The 16,682-nt window shown below is 41.4% G+C and overlaps 1 protein-coding gene across 2 annotated transcripts; it reads right to left on the reverse strand.

Annotated features, from left to right (window-relative positions):
* Nucleotides 1-3,425: 3,425 nt before the first annotated feature.
* topbp1 (DNA topoisomerase II binding protein 1) lies at nt 3,426-15,570 on the reverse strand. Of its 2 annotated transcripts, none has more exons than XM_066646826.1 (28): nt 15,280-15,570; nt 14,626-14,724; nt 13,908-14,042; nt 13,552-13,695; nt 13,234-13,415; nt 12,695-12,888; nt 12,429-12,614; nt 11,986-12,149; nt 11,385-11,548; nt 10,833-11,083; nt 10,155-10,459; nt 9,624-9,796; nt 9,238-9,449; nt 8,717-9,039; nt 8,245-8,430; nt 7,845-7,960; nt 7,537-7,660; nt 7,231-7,395; nt 7,010-7,106; nt 6,731-6,926; nt 6,327-6,556; nt 6,069-6,217; nt 5,812-5,920; nt 5,536-5,699; nt 5,250-5,378; nt 5,081-5,170; nt 4,785-4,946; nt 3,426-4,531 (listed from the first exon to the last, which is right to left on the reverse strand). In XM_066646826.1, the coding sequence occupies exons 2-28, from the start codon at nt 14,710-14,712 to the stop codon at nt 4,388-4,390; spliced, it is 4,581 nt and encodes a 1,526-aa protein (XP_066502923.1). In that variant the 5' UTR covers nt 14,713-14,724; nt 15,280-15,570; the 3' UTR covers nt 3,426-4,387. The 2 variants fall into 2 exon arrangements, with proteins under 2 accessions (XP_066502923.1, XP_066502922.1); XM_066646825.1 differs by having other exon boundaries at nt 7,010-7,109.
* Between the last annotated feature and the right edge of the window lie 1,112 nt (nt 15,571-16,682).

Below are 16,682 nucleotides of genomic sequence, written 5' to 3' on the forward strand. Positions count from 1 at the left end.
TAAGGTCAGTGTCTGGCCAGATCTGAGGTGTAACAGCATAGAGAGATGTGGGTTCACTATTTAGCAAACAACAGGTAACTGATGTCCTTTATTTATGTATAAGTAACAATTAATAACTATAAAACTGATTTTAAACTATTTATAAACCTTAAGAGTAGTCTTATTCTACATCATCATCATCTTCTTCTTTTCCGCTTTTCCATTTCAGGGTCGCGGAGGCAACAGGGTGAGCAAAGAAGCCCAGACGTCTCTGTCCCTTGCAACATCCACCAATTCCTCCTGGGGGATCCCGAGGCGTCCCCAGGCCAGCCGGGATATATAATCCCTCCAGTGTGTCCTGGGTCTACCCCGGGGCCTCCTTCCAGTTGGACGTGCCCGGTATACCTCGTGGGAGGAGTCAAGGAGGAATCCTGATCAGATGCCCGACCCACCTCAACTGACTTCTGTCAACGCGAAGGAGCAGCGACTCTACTCCGAGCTCCTCCCTAGTCACTGAGCTCCTCACCCGATCACAGAGAGTACGCCCAGCGACCCGTCTGATCGGTTAATTGAGAGCTTTATGGCTCAGCTCTCTCTTCACCACAAAGGTGCGGTACAGTGACCGCATTACTGCAGACGCTGCACCTATCAATCTCACTATCCCTCTTCCCATCACCCGAGATACTTGAACTCCTTCACTTGGGGCAGGTTCTCACCGCTTACCTGAAGGGAGCATGCCATCTGTTTTCCTTCCTGGATCAGGGCCTTGTCGTGGCGGAAGGGCTTGTGTGGTCTCCAGGGCTATGTCGTCGGGAGCTGTTAGCTCCCAGTAGGGTCTCCCATGGCCGAACAGGTCTGGAGTGAAGATCCAGACAAACATGATCCAAAAGCATCCTTATGAGTACACCCATTAAAATTCAGTGTACCCTGCCCGAGAGAGGGTTACCGGGACCTACCCCTGGAGCCAGGACTGGGGGTATTGTCAGACGGCAAGCGCCTGGTGGCCGGGCAGCTCACGTAACCCGACCCAGCTCAGCTCGAAATAGCAACGTGGGAGGATAATGTGGGCTCACCACCCGCAAGATCCAGAGTAGGGGTGCGGTGCAGTGCCCATCGGGCACAGAGCAGGGGCGAAGGGGCCCCTGACGTCGTGGAACTTGTCTTATTCTTTAGTGGTACAATAATGTCTCCTAGTTATTTAGAATGGATCATTTTTATTAATATGGAGTACCTCATGTTTCTGCTACAGATTTAAAACAGCATGTGGTTTGTTTCTGGCCACAATACTACGCAGTGATTTCTCCCCTGACCAGACTGGCCACAGTGCCACATTTTACCTTCTGCCACTGCTACAGCAACATGGTGAATGCTGGAAGTGTACAGGAGAATAACAGATTCTCATTAGTCCTTTTCAAGGAAGAAACATGGGGGCTTTATTTTCCTCAGCGGTAGGTGCAGTGCTTCGCTGCTGGATCAAAACATGGAGGAGTGGGTTATCAGAAGCATTCCATATGAGGCTTTTAACATGCTGAGTTCTACATGGTGTACATACTCCAGTGCCAGAGCTTAATGCCATTTCTGCTATTGTTTAAGTGCTGGCGGAACTGTAATGGTAATATTAAAGATGTCCCACCGAGTTTGAACTATGATGTCATAATACTAAGCATAAAAGGTATGTAAATGATGAGCAAGTTGTTTTTGTTTTTTTAATATAAACTGACAAGATTATGACCCTTTTGTAAAGATATTAAAACAGTGAGAGGGATCTGAAATGATTAATTTTATATTAGAGTATTATAGTTCATTTCAAATATTCTTGCATTCCAGCATACAGCTGTTAAGCATAGATCTACTGTATTTTCCCTTTAACTAGATTAAGCATATCTCATTGACTAACTACATCAAATAGAAGCCAATTGGCAGACACTCGTATAATAGAAACAGGCAGATGGGGAGGTGGTTTGATGCTCTATGCCAAATGGATTTTCGTTTCTTTTCTAAGTACAGGGAAATGTGTTACACAATGTGTTAACCGACTGTAGGCTAAAGAATTAGAATTACTTGGATTAGGCTCAGAAATTATTTTCTTTTAAGGATTTCAGCATTAGATCAGCAGAAATAGATTAATGCAGTTTTATTAATAAACAACTTAAAAATGCTACATTTATATAATAACAATAATAATAATAATAAGTAATTTATATAGCATCATTCTAATACCCAAGGTTGCTTTCCACAAATATTGAATATGCCATTTGGAACCTGGAGGACATCTTTCAATCTCCCAGTCCCCAAACACTGGTGACCGAGTCGCCTGGAGGTACAGAGCTGTAATCCATTGGCATTCCAACAGCAGTTTAACACCACATCTCAGCTCTTTGCTTCAGACAAGGCTTAGCCATAGTCATGGTAAATCACTTAGATCCCCATATGTGCTGCCAGACCTCACACCATAGTCTTTGCAGGTAAACCTATTCGTTGGCACAAAGAACGAGGCTAAACTGACACAGGGATAGGAGACGAAGCACGCAAAGGTTTTGTAAATAATATAGTCCAGCATAAGCTAATTAAATCTGTTTATTTATTTAATTTAAAAAAGGGCGGGAGTATTGAACCTCCATGCTCCAATTTTTACATGAACTTATGTATTGTTCATTATTCACTATCTATTGTGTAAGTGGATGGCTATGAAGTGCCATTTGGACTTGGCAATGTAGCAATTGGTGGCTTAACAACAAAGGCTGGTGGTGATTGTGTTTGTAAATACACCGCACTTGCCAAAACTTGGTTCTAAGTGTGGTGACATAAAGCTCATGTACAGCTGCTCCAGTGTCCCATTCCATTTCACCAGTTGTAAAAAGCATCTACCTCTGTTGACATATAGTGCAACTGAGAAAAGCTGTCAACTGACCATGCATTATAACATACTGCAATTAAAACATCAAGAGCCACCTTCGGAAACCAAAGTGCAGGACCATCAGTGTGTTCTGGTTGCCCTTAGCAACCAAATGATTCCAGAGATATGTGTACTTAGAAAGTGAAGCATGACACAAGGGGTCAAACCAGCCCTCTGGTCATCACCTTGAACAAATGCAATTACTCTCAACAGCAGCTCGAGCAATAGGGCAGACACACTGAACATGGCACCTATCACCAAGGACACTGAATACATTTTCTGCATTTGCTTACCAAGCCCAACAGAAAGCATACAAGCTTGTCCTGTTTTTTCACATGACTTTGCTTACTGGTGTATTAAATGGTACCGCCTGCTGTGGAGGCATCCTGGAAAGTCAAAACCCTGGAGTTTTGTTCCTATCCTGCGCAGTCGCTTCTTAAGAAGACAATGGTTTGATGTTAGTTGATGTTGAAATAATTCTGTAACATCAGTGATAAATGTGTGAAAACAAAACACAGCAATGTTTCTCCTCCTTCTATAAAAACATTAATGTGTTGCCCATACACAGAACCTTCTCAATAAATACATGGCAGCATAGTGCATTTATGTATGCGTCCAGAGACTGTCACAGTCAGATGTTGTCAGAATACGCAAATGAGCTTCAAGCAGGAGCCCTGGAGGGTTAATATATGCAAGAAATATGTTGCATGTCACTGTGCAAAGTAATGAATCCATGTAACGAAAGCACATTTGCATCAATCAAAAAATAAAGGCAGTTAAAGTTGCTATTGTTCGCCCTCTTCTGGACACGGAGCGATAATGCAAGCAATAAAGCAGTGATTCCGTTTCATTGTTCTCAACAAATGTCACTCAAACAATTCTGCTATATGGACTTGGTCCTGAATAATTGTGTGATTCACGTGGCCAGAAAATGATAGGCTTGTAGCTAAAGAAAGGAAGGGATGAGTCCACAGCCATATTTGGCTGGAAATCAAATCATATTTATTATATGTCATATAACCATTACTATATTCTAAATGATTATGTTCCAGTCATCGTAGTCACTGTGATCAAAGCCCTCTGGGTTTAAATTTCTTTCCAAATATGGTAAACGAAATGGAATAATGAAAGAATCATATAGGCGGATGTGCTCAGAGAATCCTTTGTGACAAGAGGATGTAATATTATTATAACACCTCTGCAACTGTAACTAGTAAAAACAAGTAAATCAAAAGACCAAATGACAGTGTTTATTTGGCCTTTTGATTAAAAATTAATCGGATTCCACAGTTAGGCTTAAACTGCCCATCCGTTATAAACAGTTCCGGAGCCATGTTTCTTCACACGCTGGAAAAATAAACTATTTTAGCAAATGTGCATTTATTTTTAATAAACAAATCATGCATATATTTATATTTAAGCCTATCTACACATTAACAGTTGAATAAAACATTCAGAATTCACATTGGACCGCGTAATTTCATTAGCAGCTAAAACGGGCAGAGGCTCAGTTCACCTAACTCTGCTCTTCTTAAGAGTTGATGCATCTCCTGAGGCTTTACGCTTGCGTGAGGGAGTGGTCTGGTCCAAGCCTTTGGGAAGACCATTTGCAGCTGCTCCAGGAAGGTAGTATGCATCCATAGGGGGTGAGGGATCCTGAATGGAAGAAAAATTATAAAGAAAAACGAATCTGTTATATTAATCTGTTATATATATAATATCTTTTTGGATTGGTTACCTTCATAATCTCAGACCAGAAAAAAAGTACAGAACAGAAGCAACTGTTCTATCTCTATTTAGATATAATATATAACTGTTCTATATAGTGTTTGGAGTTATTTTGTTAGTGTTTGTAGCAACCCCTTTTGGAGAATCTGCAAACCTCAAACCCAGTGGATTTGTTTCTGACCTGCATAAGATAATCAGCGATGTATTCAGGCCTGAGGCATTTCACGCCATGAGCCACAGCCTCTGTTACATCCACTCTTGTATCACCTGGCCCCAGCCGGCTGAAATCTGCAAACAGATGTGTGGTCTCCTTATATAGAGAGGGAGAGGGTCCAGGTAACACCTGCAAAGAGAAAGAGGTGATATGCAAAAGAGTGATAAATGCCTGTGGCATGAAAAACACTACAGTGTATAGGTTTTCTGCTAAATTTATGTTACAGCAGTATGCTATATGTCTAGAAGAGGCAGAATAGAGACCTTTGCTCCTCCAGACTGCAACAATCTTCTGAATCCAGCATCTCTAGCATGGTCTATATTTAGCATCACAATCCAGCCACCAAATGCACCCTAGGGAAATAAACACAGTGTAAACCTTGTGCATGTTCGGAGGAATGTGTTAGAGAAAGAATGAATGTGAGGTTTATACCTCTTTATTTGTGCGCCCCTGTAATGATTTTCGCCATCGCAGAGCAGCTAGTGCCAGTCTCCTTTGCTGAGAGCTTATGTTGGATACAGCATCCAGTATAGAATAGTTGCCCCATTCAAAATTCTCCTCCTGAGACAAAGACAGTCATTACATGAATTATTATTATTATCAGATGCAAAAAAACCTAAAAACAAACACAGATGACTGTTATAACAGATGAGTGGCAGAAAAAATTTCAAAACATTTCTACAAGACAACAACAATACAGAAAGACCTGAACACCCACTGGTAAGAAGCGTCCCTCAACACGGCAAGCCTCCAGGTATGAGCGATTAAGGATCCATTTGCCTGCAGCCATGGCAGCCAGAAACTTCTCATTTCTCAGAGGGGTACCGACGATGACATGAGAACAGCTGGGGTCAAAACACTGCTTCTCCAGCACAATCCCACCTGCATACATTTTTATAATGTTTTCTTTGTGTTGCTATGAAAAACTGCAAAGTGGTTTGTGGCTTTTCAAAGTGAAAATACCTATACATACATCTACTAAATCTACACTAACCCAACTCTTCTATAAGGTGGCTGTATTCAATACGCTCCTGTGGGCTCAGAGAGGACAGCTGAAACCGAGGAGGCTCCTGTTCCTTTTCCTCTTGCTCCTCTTCACTGATCTACAAAGGGGAAAAAAAGGAAGTGCAGCCAAAGTGAAACAAAATTTAAGACAATCCATGGAGTGAAGCCAATTATAAATCCTTTCATTGTACATCAGTCCGTCTATTCCATGTGGCTTTGTTAATAATGTGTATAAACCTTGCTTACCCTTAACTGTGGTTCAGGTGGCACTGCAGGTTTAGTTACGGGGAACGCAATACTAGGGGCTTCTGGGGTTTTGGGGTCCGTCTGGACTATGGTAACCCTTGGCGGTGTCACTTTTGGTCTCATCTGCTCCTCTATCACTTCACAGGCAGCTGTTGTGAGGATGAGGATGAAGAATTATAATACATTATTATTGTCATCATCATCACTGCCTAACTGACACCAATAGGACTCATTTAAACCACATTTTAAAGCACTTACCCATCTCAACCAATTCTGAGTCAGTCATGGACTCTCTGGTATGTTGGGGTTCATCAGTGTGTGGTGGGGGCAGGATGGTAAGGGGGTCTGAATGCTGAGAAGGACTGCCTGGCCACTGCAGGTTATCAGCCAGTTTTGCCCTCTCTTCTCTTGCTGTGGGGTCATCCCACACGATCTGTTCACTCTGTGATGCCTCGGTGTTCATGTCTGTTAAAACCTGACGTGACATCCTACACACACACAAGGACAGTTATTTCTGAGATGATTATAAGGTCTCTTTAATATGCGTACAAGGAAAATATTTCTACCTTCACCACTAAATTTAAACAACAACATATTAATAAAAATATCTACATAGCTACAGCAGCTTATTTTCTCCATGTTAGCTGCGTGTTTGTGAATACCGTAAAGCCTCCATGGTCCGGCTGCGTCTGCCCATTCTGCCCAGGTTCTCTGGAGTGTGGGGTGAATCCAGCCCACCTGATCCCAACCGGGTCAATCTGGATGAGGTTCTCCGGCCACTGGTTAACTTGGTGGCAGACATGATCTCTTGCAGCTGCCTCTGCAAGTTCTCCCTCATCTCCAGAGTCTCGGACAGGTCTGAGAAACAGAAAACTTAATAAAAAAAAAATAAAGTGGAGTGCAATAGTATTCAGTGTGCAGCAGGTTGTGTGCATTAATACCTCTCCTCTCAGTGCTGCTGGGCTGCTGCTCTCTCTCGGGCTCCACCACACTCAAGCGCTGCGGGGTAGAGATGTCTGTGATATTTTCCACAGGGACCTTCTTCAGAAGAAAGCAAAAGATCACAGATATAAACCTATATCAATGCCAAAAGCTGGTTGAAGTCAAGCATGATAGATAGGCTGTGCAAAGAAATAAATTCGAGATGGGGACCAGGTCCTACCAAAGAATCCTCTTCCTCTGTGAAAGATCTGAGCTTGATGTGTGAAACTGGGGCAGGAGGCGACCTCTGAGTGCTGTCTGTTACTTGACTCAAGGTCAAGCTCATTTTGGGGTTAAAGTTGAAAGGATAGAGTGACTCAGACACACGCTTCTGCTCCTCTGCACACTGAAAGGAATCAGAAAAATAGAATTTAATTTAATTAAGAATTGAACTCTAAAGGCATACTTTCCAATCACACAGGTTTTCTAAGATAAGCATTTCCATATGGATCTCTGTGTTTGAGTGCGTGCTGCTGGGTTTACACACCGCCTGCAGCCAATGCTGTGACACTATGCGCAGGCCTCTCTCCTTCGCGGCTCTGTACTCTTTGCTGTTGTCACCCACTTTGCCCTGGTAGATGTAGTGAGTGACCGAGTCATCGCAAGACCATCTATAACACACAGGTTACTATTAATAACCACAAACAATGAACAATGAAGTGAACTAAACATTTTTTAGATATTACAATTCATGATGTACAACTGATTTATCCTAATGTCTGTAAAGTAAAAAAAGTAAATCAAATAAAATAAAATTAAATAAGAGAAACAATTATGTGGAAGATTTCAAGGTACCTGTAGTCAGCTCCAAGGGACGCAGCCATTGCATTAAGCTCACTTTGTTTTTTACTGAGTTTTTTACTCACACACACCACAACCCCAGTCAGAGGGGCTGAAGCTTTGTCATGTAGCTGCAGAAAACACAAATGAACACATTGAATAAACATAGTTAGAACCAGGCTTTCTTGGCTCAGGTACAGATTTTATCTCTGAAAAAAAGTAATATCTGACGTAAATGAAAGAAATCTTGATATTTCAATGGAGTACTTTACAAAGGTTAGAGACCATCCTTGGTTTGTTTCATTTCAATTCAAGACAGCAATTAACTTCAAGGTGTGTTAGCAACAACACAATTTGTAGTGTATTTATACATCAATTTAGAAAATGTATATATGATTCATACGCGCATGTGTACCTGAGGTTTTGGCTCTTTATCCAGTTGAGGACTTGCAGTCAGGGCGGCAAGACTCATGGCATGACTACGATTGCTATTGGCAACAGCAGCCTTTAAATTCCTCTCGATGACCTCACTCAGTGGTGTCTCTGTCCTCTGACCCTGCTGAGGCTTATTACCAGGGGTTTTTAAATGGTCGCACACGTCCTGAAATACAGAGAATACATATACAAAGACTATTGATACAACATGATTTTTCTTCCAGCCATTTTTAAGATCTATTAAATAGTGAGATATGTTCTTATGAATTGTCAACTCAGATTTTGTATTTTACTTCTTTTTAAAAGTAATTACTGTTCCTCCCACATTCCAGATTCCATTAAAACAAAAACTTTAGATTTTCACTGTTTCCACATTTCAGTTTGAACAAGGCTTTGGCACTCAGACAACACACTGATTGGTGAGGGATTTCTAAAATTTAAAAAGCTCTGACCGTGGTGTTAAAGGAAGGTCCAAAGAGTCTGTCTCTACTGAGGAAGCGAGATGGCGTGTCCAGCTGAAGAGGACCCTCTTTCTGCATGCTCCCTTTTCCTTCGTCACGGGCAGGAGCTGTGGCCTCCGTCTCCTCTTCTTTGCCCTTTTTCATTTTGCGGAGCACTGAATGGACAGCTCTGCTCTGTAGACGGCTAGTGTCCAGTGGGGTGACGGTTGCACTGTTCTGAGGAGGCAGAAGAGGGAGCTCTGGAGAAAGCCGTAGAGATACAGGGGCAGCTGGGGCTTTCTGAGATGCTCCAATAAAACTGTCCTCAGTATGCTCTGAAGAAAGGTGGAGGAAAAAAAAAATTAAGGTTAGTTGTGCCCTGGTCATTTTTTGGAGTTAAAAGAACATGCCATATTGATCTCCTCATTTAAACACCAAAGCTAAGTGTCTAAACTGATAAAGCAAAAGCTTTTTACATTGTTAGATGCTGATGTCTACTGTTTTGTAGCGTTCTGCTTTATTTTGCCTCTTACCTGGAGATGGCGGCAGTTCAACCAGAAACCGCACCTCTTCTGCATGTTTCCCTGTCCTGGCGGACTCTAGGACCCAGCGCAGTGTAACAGCAGGCAGGCCCCATTTCTGTGCTGCCTGGTACTTTGTGCCCTCAGGACTCTGGAGTACCAGGTGAGTGCTGGCCAACATACCTTTCCTCGGGTTGGCGGTGCGGACAAAGTAGTCCTGAACACTACAGAGCCAGAAAGAATGCTTCTGTGAAAAATTGATTCAATATTTCCTAATAAAACTTAGAGGAGAAGCAAATGAGTTAAACCTCTCTAAACCAACCATTTTTTTTTTGCTATAACACAGCACATTAAATTAATGTCTAAAACTGTACACAGACACAGGTGTGTGTCTTTACCTCGCTCCTAGGTGTTTGGCAAGTTCTATGAGGGACTCTCTCTCAGCTCCAGTGAACTGGCTGACTGACAGCACACAGTCTCTGAGAGGAAAACAGCCATCCTTCACTGCCACAGGAGTGAATAGGGGATGAGAGGTCAGTGGCAACATACGCTGTTGCTCCACACACATGGCCTGTACATGCAGACACATCAAACACAACAGATAAAGGTGAAGTACTACACCAAATTAATACACAATTAGTACAGACTGTTTTACGAAAAGACACACTCTAGAGAGGATTATAAAATGTCTGCTCATCAAAATGTAATCAGCACTTTAATTTTACTTTGGCAAGTCTGTGTTCAACATTACGATGCAGATAATATTGGCCTGTATAGGCCTTTAAATGCCCATTTGGTTCAGTAAAGCACAAAAATGTTATTTCATATGAAAATCGGCCACAATGTGGCTGTTAAAAATTTCTAATTGACCATAAACTGTTACACACATAAACATACACACTACAACATTAACATATTTCCCCTCTCACCAGCCAAGTCTCTGTGGCAACTTCTTCCACCGTGGCCTCCACGTCACACCCCAGCAAAGGGACAATGGCATAATCAGCCACACCTCTGAAGCGACCGAGCAAAACTTTCCCCATGTTCTCCACCACCAGTAACGAAAGCTGATCCTCTGCTTCCGATCCAAACCCCACCAGAAGGAAGCGCTTCCCCCTGAACAAACCTCCATCTGAGGCCTCACCCAGAGTGGAGTTCTGCCCTGGAGGTCCTGGGTTTGGCAGCACGGTGTTCTGAGTCTTGTTATTGTTATCTGGGACTGCAGGCAACTCCACTAGAGAAAGACAAAGAAGATGGGACAAAAAGAAATTGAGAGATTTTTTTTTACCTTTTAAACCTTTAAAAAACCTCTGAATACCACCTTTTATACCTTCAAAGCTACAAAGCAATTAAATATGCAATTTCTGTTTAAATACTTGTGAACACGTCCTGAGTATTAAGTGAGTTACAATACGAAGGGAGGAAACCAAATATAAAATGTTCCATAACTCCGGAAACTACAGCCCATGTTTCTTTGTAAGTTACAGTACTAAATGTCAAAGAAGAAATTAACAAAACACATCATTTGATCAAAGATACCCAAACTCTTGCAAACGACTCAAGCTGTGTATGTTCTCAGAAATTTGAACATGCAGAACCCAACACACCAACAGTCTGGTCATTGTCCATGTATTGTGAGAGCAGGTCTTCCTCTGCTCTGGCCTGTCGAGTAGGGCTGGGGGCTGGAGGAAGAGCAAAGGAGGGTCTGGAGGTCCGTGGAGCTACAGGGCGAAGGGGAGGCATATCCTCTGCAGCTGGGGCAGGAGGGAGGAAGGATGGATGAAAGTAACTCTCTTCAGGAAGCAGAGACCCACGAGAGAAACTGTCCAGCAGCCACTGCACTGTGACCACATGGGGCCTGGAGGAACATTCACACACAAAGGATTTAAAAACAGAAATTTATATCCAAGCAACTCAAATGTAAATATTCTCCATTTAAAAAGAAGCCTACAGATCCCTGTCATCTTAATAAAACTGTGGTGACATGCTTTGGTCAAAATGCCACAGGAAACAGACAACAATTTTTCATATCCCTATTAAAAACAGCCCTGTTCAGAACAGTCAATTACAATGATCAACTTTCAGCCAAAGCTCATTAATTCACACTGGATACTTCACAGATCACGGGGAAACTGTCTGTTTTTAATGTATGGATTAACCTGTGGGTGGCTTTAGCAAGAAAGTTTTTAACATCCTGGTCTGGTTCCCCCATCACTATGTGTGTGAGCTCTTCTCCTGGCTGGTTGAAGCGCAGGCCTCCAGCAGAGTTCACCAACCGACGCAATTTCTCCAGCCTCTTCCCAGAAATGCCACACAGATAGAGCTATAACAAAAGAGTATCTTCAATAACAAAAGACCATATAACATCAAGCTGAACTTCACATTGATTCTGAATCAAAACTCTATGTCTGAAAATAAAAATTATATATGTATTTTTTTACATTTATTTATTTATCTAGCCTTTATTATTTTGTTGTGTAAACAGAATTAAATTATTATATTCACAACAGTCCAAAATAAGTCTACCTGAAACACTGATACTACATTAGAACTGCAAGCACCATTTTACACTTTAAAATCTTAGACAAAAAGACAGCATTCTTTGAACATCTTTTTCTATCCTTACATAAAAAATGAATGTGGTATATTTATTGTGGACATTCACACTGCAACATCAACAAACATATGATATGCCTTGCAATCCAAATTATAATTTAATTATAAAATGACATTCAAATTTAAAAGTTGGACCAAACTCACTTTGCAGCCGTCTAACAGGTCGTCTGCTGGACAAACTGTCACGTCAAAGGCATCGATGGGGTCCGCAGGTTCTATTCGACTCATTGTTGCAGTGGTCATAGCTGTTTCATTGACATTCATACTGAGATTTGAGATATGGCTCAGTCCAAGCAATGATGGCCCATCTGCAGAAATATATTAATTCGTATGTCATACACATGAGCACATCCAGGAAGCTATTAGAGCTACTTTCAGATTGATGCACTACAGTTTACATTACACACATCCATCAGACACAAAAACACAAAAACCTGACAATTTTCCTTAGGTATTTTTGATTTATAAAATATTTACAAACAGATTATTCTTTGAGTTGCTCAAACACCATTAATCAGTCAGAATCTGGATCATATTCTGTGTCACCCATTTTACTCAAAAGGGTCAGACTTTCTTTGGAAACACACCATTGCTCTTGCTGGAGCCAGTTGGGGTGGAGGTGTTTGGTCCTTCTGACTTCTCTTCCTTCTTCTTTTCCCTCCCAACATTATATCGACTCTCGTCCTGACAGAAGCCCTTCTCAACGCTGTCAAAGAGCCAATGCACAGAAACGCAGTACACATTCCACTTCCTCGCAAACTCATACTTCTGACCTGAAAGCACACACAGACACATCTTTTGTATAAAGGCAATGGGCAGTTGCACGTCAAGATTTAAAAGTTTGAGGAATTACCTGAGGGTTCGCTGACGATGAGGTGAGTACATTCATTCATCTTGAGCTGAGCAGTGTAGTTGCCTCCATGCAGCTCACAAAGCCTCTGCACTTCTTTGCGTGCCACTCTGTCAAGACCAGTCACACACACTGTGCAGCCTTTGAGCACAGGACAAACATAGTCTTCCAAACACAGGTCTGAGTGCCGAAACAGACTGAAAAGAGAAAATTAATTAAATTTTATATAGAACTGGACCAAAACATTCACATATTCAATCACTCATTCACTATTTTGCTAACTGTTTCTAAATTCAGTGTTCAGAAGATTTGTTAACCCTTAAGAGCTAAACAGGATTTTAGGACACTCATTCTAGAACAAAAATCCCATTTTTCATGTTTTTAAAAAATGAACTGGAAAGCTAAGAATGGAATACTATCATGACCCCATTATCACCTGTATACGGTTTAATAATTTGACCCGGTTTCAAGTTTGATTTTTGGATATCAAGTCAAAAACATAATTACAGTTTTAACAGCATTCAAAACAAAACCAGTCCTACCTATCTTGAGATTTTTCCCAGCATGCTTTAACCCATGTTGGCAGCACGATGGGCTTCCCCAGACTGGCTGCCACCACATACTTCTTACTGCCCACCTCTCCAGCCACCAGGTGAGTGACAGATACGTTGAGGTCACGGTAGACCCGCCCACCCATCAACTGGACCAGGTCCATCACTTCTGTCTGTTAGACACACATACACATATAAGTAGTGCTCTAAAGATTGCCAATGTGAAATCCATATAATAATCCCATTATAAAGTAAACGGGGCTAAACTACAGTATTTCATCTGTCACAAAATTCATTCCCATTTCTAACCCGTGCTTCTTTGTCCAAACTGGTGCAGGACACTGTTACATCAGCCATGGCCATATTGAAGACTGGCTGCTCTGCCCTGGGTACACATCTCTGCTGCTGCAGGCAGAAGAGAACTACCAGAGGACTCACTATCCTGCAGCCCAACTGCAGAACAAACCAGAAGAGAAACGTACATTAAGTGAGAACAAGGTTGAACATTGTAACAGCATCATATCGCTAGTTATACGTGATGCCAGTTAAAAAAACAGATATTGTCCTAGGTATGGCAAATCTCATAACACTGTTGTTATGTAACTTACAAAAGATAAGTAATAGGAATATAATTAAAAAAAGTATTTAAAAAACTGCAAACACACCGTTCTGCAGTGCTCAAATGCACTGCTAGTGAAGTCGCTGAAGACATATAAGGACTTGTCATTGTGACCCAGCTCCAATGCTGTCTCTTCATCAATGGTCTGCAAGTATTTCTCTGACTGCAGTTTCACTATTGCCTAAACGCACAGACAAGTGAGAAAACACTTGCTAAGTAATCACAACAACGCAACAGTACATGATCTTAGGACATCTACTTATGTTAGGTCATTAAACTGCCTATAGCCTTGTCTAAGCAAACTAGTTATTCTACCTTATGCAGACATTTTCTTTTGCCTGCTGTCATCATTACAAGTATGTTGTTGGTGTTTGATTCTTAGCTGATGAGTAGATTTCCTTTTTTTTAGTGCAGGAGAGCATCATTAAATCACTATGTAAAATGTATAGCAAATATGCAGACAATACATTTCTACATATCTTGTACTTTCAACAATACATGCCATAGGCATCATTACTTCTTTCATTTCATTTAAACAAGAAATACAATGCACTAAAGGTCAGTTTGAAATAAAAAAAAGTTAATTTAGGATACTGTTTTGTTCAAGGTTAGTTTGGACATATATATATTATTATCCTACCCTCACAGGAATGGTACTGAAATGTGACATGAGCTTTTATCTCCTCTCAGGACACTTCCAGTCCAGCTGATCAAACTGACAACCTTTCAGGTACTTTTTTCATCACCATATTTGTTTACTGTACCTCATAGGCTTTGAGAGCGAGGTCACTTTTCTGCCCATTACGTTCAACAAACTTCACAACATATGCTTCCTGGCTCCCTTTGGACATTCTGGCTAATGCCTAAACCAGATTGGAAAGAGAAAACACTGTCAACAAGCACAATGTTTGCATGTATTTAACAGAGCCTCTAACAGTGAGAGTAAATTACAGTGGGAACTTTTGATGGACTGTCCATCTTATTTCAACAGTTTTAGTTTTTTAACAGAAGCAAGTGCAGTTAAATGAATTGTTTAGAATGTCTTTCCTGTCCCAGTCTACGTTAATGAGACAAAATTACCATCGTAAACATAGGAAACGCCCCAAACAGCGAACAAGAGCAACAAAATACTGTCTAAAACATTAGTTCACAATGAGAATGCGTCCATTGTCAGTTTGTGTGGGGCAGCCCTGTGTGGATTTGGACGCGACCACACAATTCACTCTTTGTGTCTGTCAAGGGGCAAAGTTAACGTTAGCTTCGCTAGCATTTACTGTGTCTGTAGCTTTCTCCTAGCCGCATAAAATCCTAACTAGCAGGAAAGCCACATTTCGGTGTGTTTTAACCGGTCAAAAGAGAATAACACCGGTTCCAGTAGTAGTGAGCCTTTGTTTGGTGCCTTAGTAACGGTAACTCACCGCGGAGAGTGATTTCTCTTGAGTTGGCGGTAACTCTGCGCTCGAGCGCCCGTTCTCCAAACAGCCGTTTGCGCTGGACACGGATCTAACCAAACATCACCGACATTTTTCAGTAAAACGAACTTATTCGGCTTTGGTTCAACATCGAACCGCTTCTTTATCGCCCCTCAGTCTGACAGCAGCACATTCGCACCATCTGCTCAACCTACAAGCCGCCTTACTGCTCTTCTTCGGCTCGGAGTGGTGTTTTCCCTCAGCCCAGTGTCTGTCGCCTTACCGCCACCGACCGCCCCGGAGCCGCAACGTGCTGAAACAACGCCAGTAAATACAACAGAACACAACAAACACAGAGATACAAATTAACAAAGCACGATTAAACTCCACAAAATACAACAAAACAAATTTAATACCACACAAATACACAAACCACATTCTCAAAAAATGCTGAGACAAAAATAAAATACAAAAACAATGCAACTATGTGCATATCATATAAACCTTATTTTCAACAGAAAACTTTCATTCATTCATTCATTATCTGTAACCCTTCTCCAGTTCAGGGTCGCGGTGGGTCCAGAACCTACCTGGAATCATTGGGCGCAAGGCGGGAATACACCCTGGAGGGGGCGCCAGTCCTTCACAGGGCAACACACACACTCACACATTCACTCACACCTACAGACACTTGTGAGTCGCCAATCCACCTACCAACGTGTGTGTTTGGACTGTGGGAGGAAACCGGAGCACCCGGAGGAAACCCACGCGGACACGGGGAGAACACACCAACTCCTTCAACTGAAAACTGTACAAACAAAATATTTCAACTGTTGAAACAGATTTTTAACACATTTTTATTGTTTCTTATGCCCAATTTGAATTCAATACCAGCAACAGGTTAAAAAAATCTGTTTAAGAGTTTTAACTGACTGGAGGGGGACTTTTTATTCTGAATCACACATAAGGAACATCTAAGCATGCATTTACCTACACAATTCTACAAGGGTTCTTGATTGTATATGGTTCTAATATCTTTGTTCAATGTAGCAGCAAAAATGGTCCTTCTTGTGAAAAAAAGAATCTTCTTGTGTTCTAAATAACAATAATATATTCATTCATTCATTCATTCATTCATTCATTCATTCATTCATTCATTTTCTCTTACTGCTTCAAACTGATCAGTAACATGGTAGTAATGCTGTAAGCAAAAATATCTAGAATTATTTATTTCTTGTGATGTATACATGATAATAGCTACATGGAATGTCTAAACAATCAAAGTGACATTTTGTTAATTAGAAAAACAGACACTGAGTGTCCACTAACTGGAATTCATCCTGACGGTTGCTGTGATACTGATGTTTTTGACGTGCTCCCTTCAAAGCTCCCCATGTGACGCGCCTGCG

This window comes from Hoplias malabaricus, chromosome 1, assembly GCF_029633855.1.
Source record: "Hoplias malabaricus isolate fHopMal1 chromosome 1, fHopMal1.hap1, whole genome shotgun sequence".
Taxonomy (NCBI): domain Eukaryota; kingdom Metazoa; phylum Chordata; class Actinopteri; order Characiformes; family Erythrinidae; genus Hoplias; species Hoplias malabaricus.

Bases quoted from the DNA above. Each gene is read 5' to 3' on its own strand.
- topbp1 (XM_066646825.1), bottom strand. From the start codon at position 14,712: ATGTCCAAAGGGAGCCAGGAAGCATATGTTGTGAAGTTTGTTGAACGT. The intron at 11,549-11,985 runs GTGAGTTTGGTC...CTTTTGTTATAG, and splicing joins ACCTGTTAGACGGCTGCAAA to CTCTATCTGTGTGGCATTTC. The intron at 11,084-11,384 runs GTTAATCCATAC...ATGTTCCTCCAG, and splicing joins CTTGCTAAAGCCACCCACAG to GCCCCATGTGGTCACAGTGC.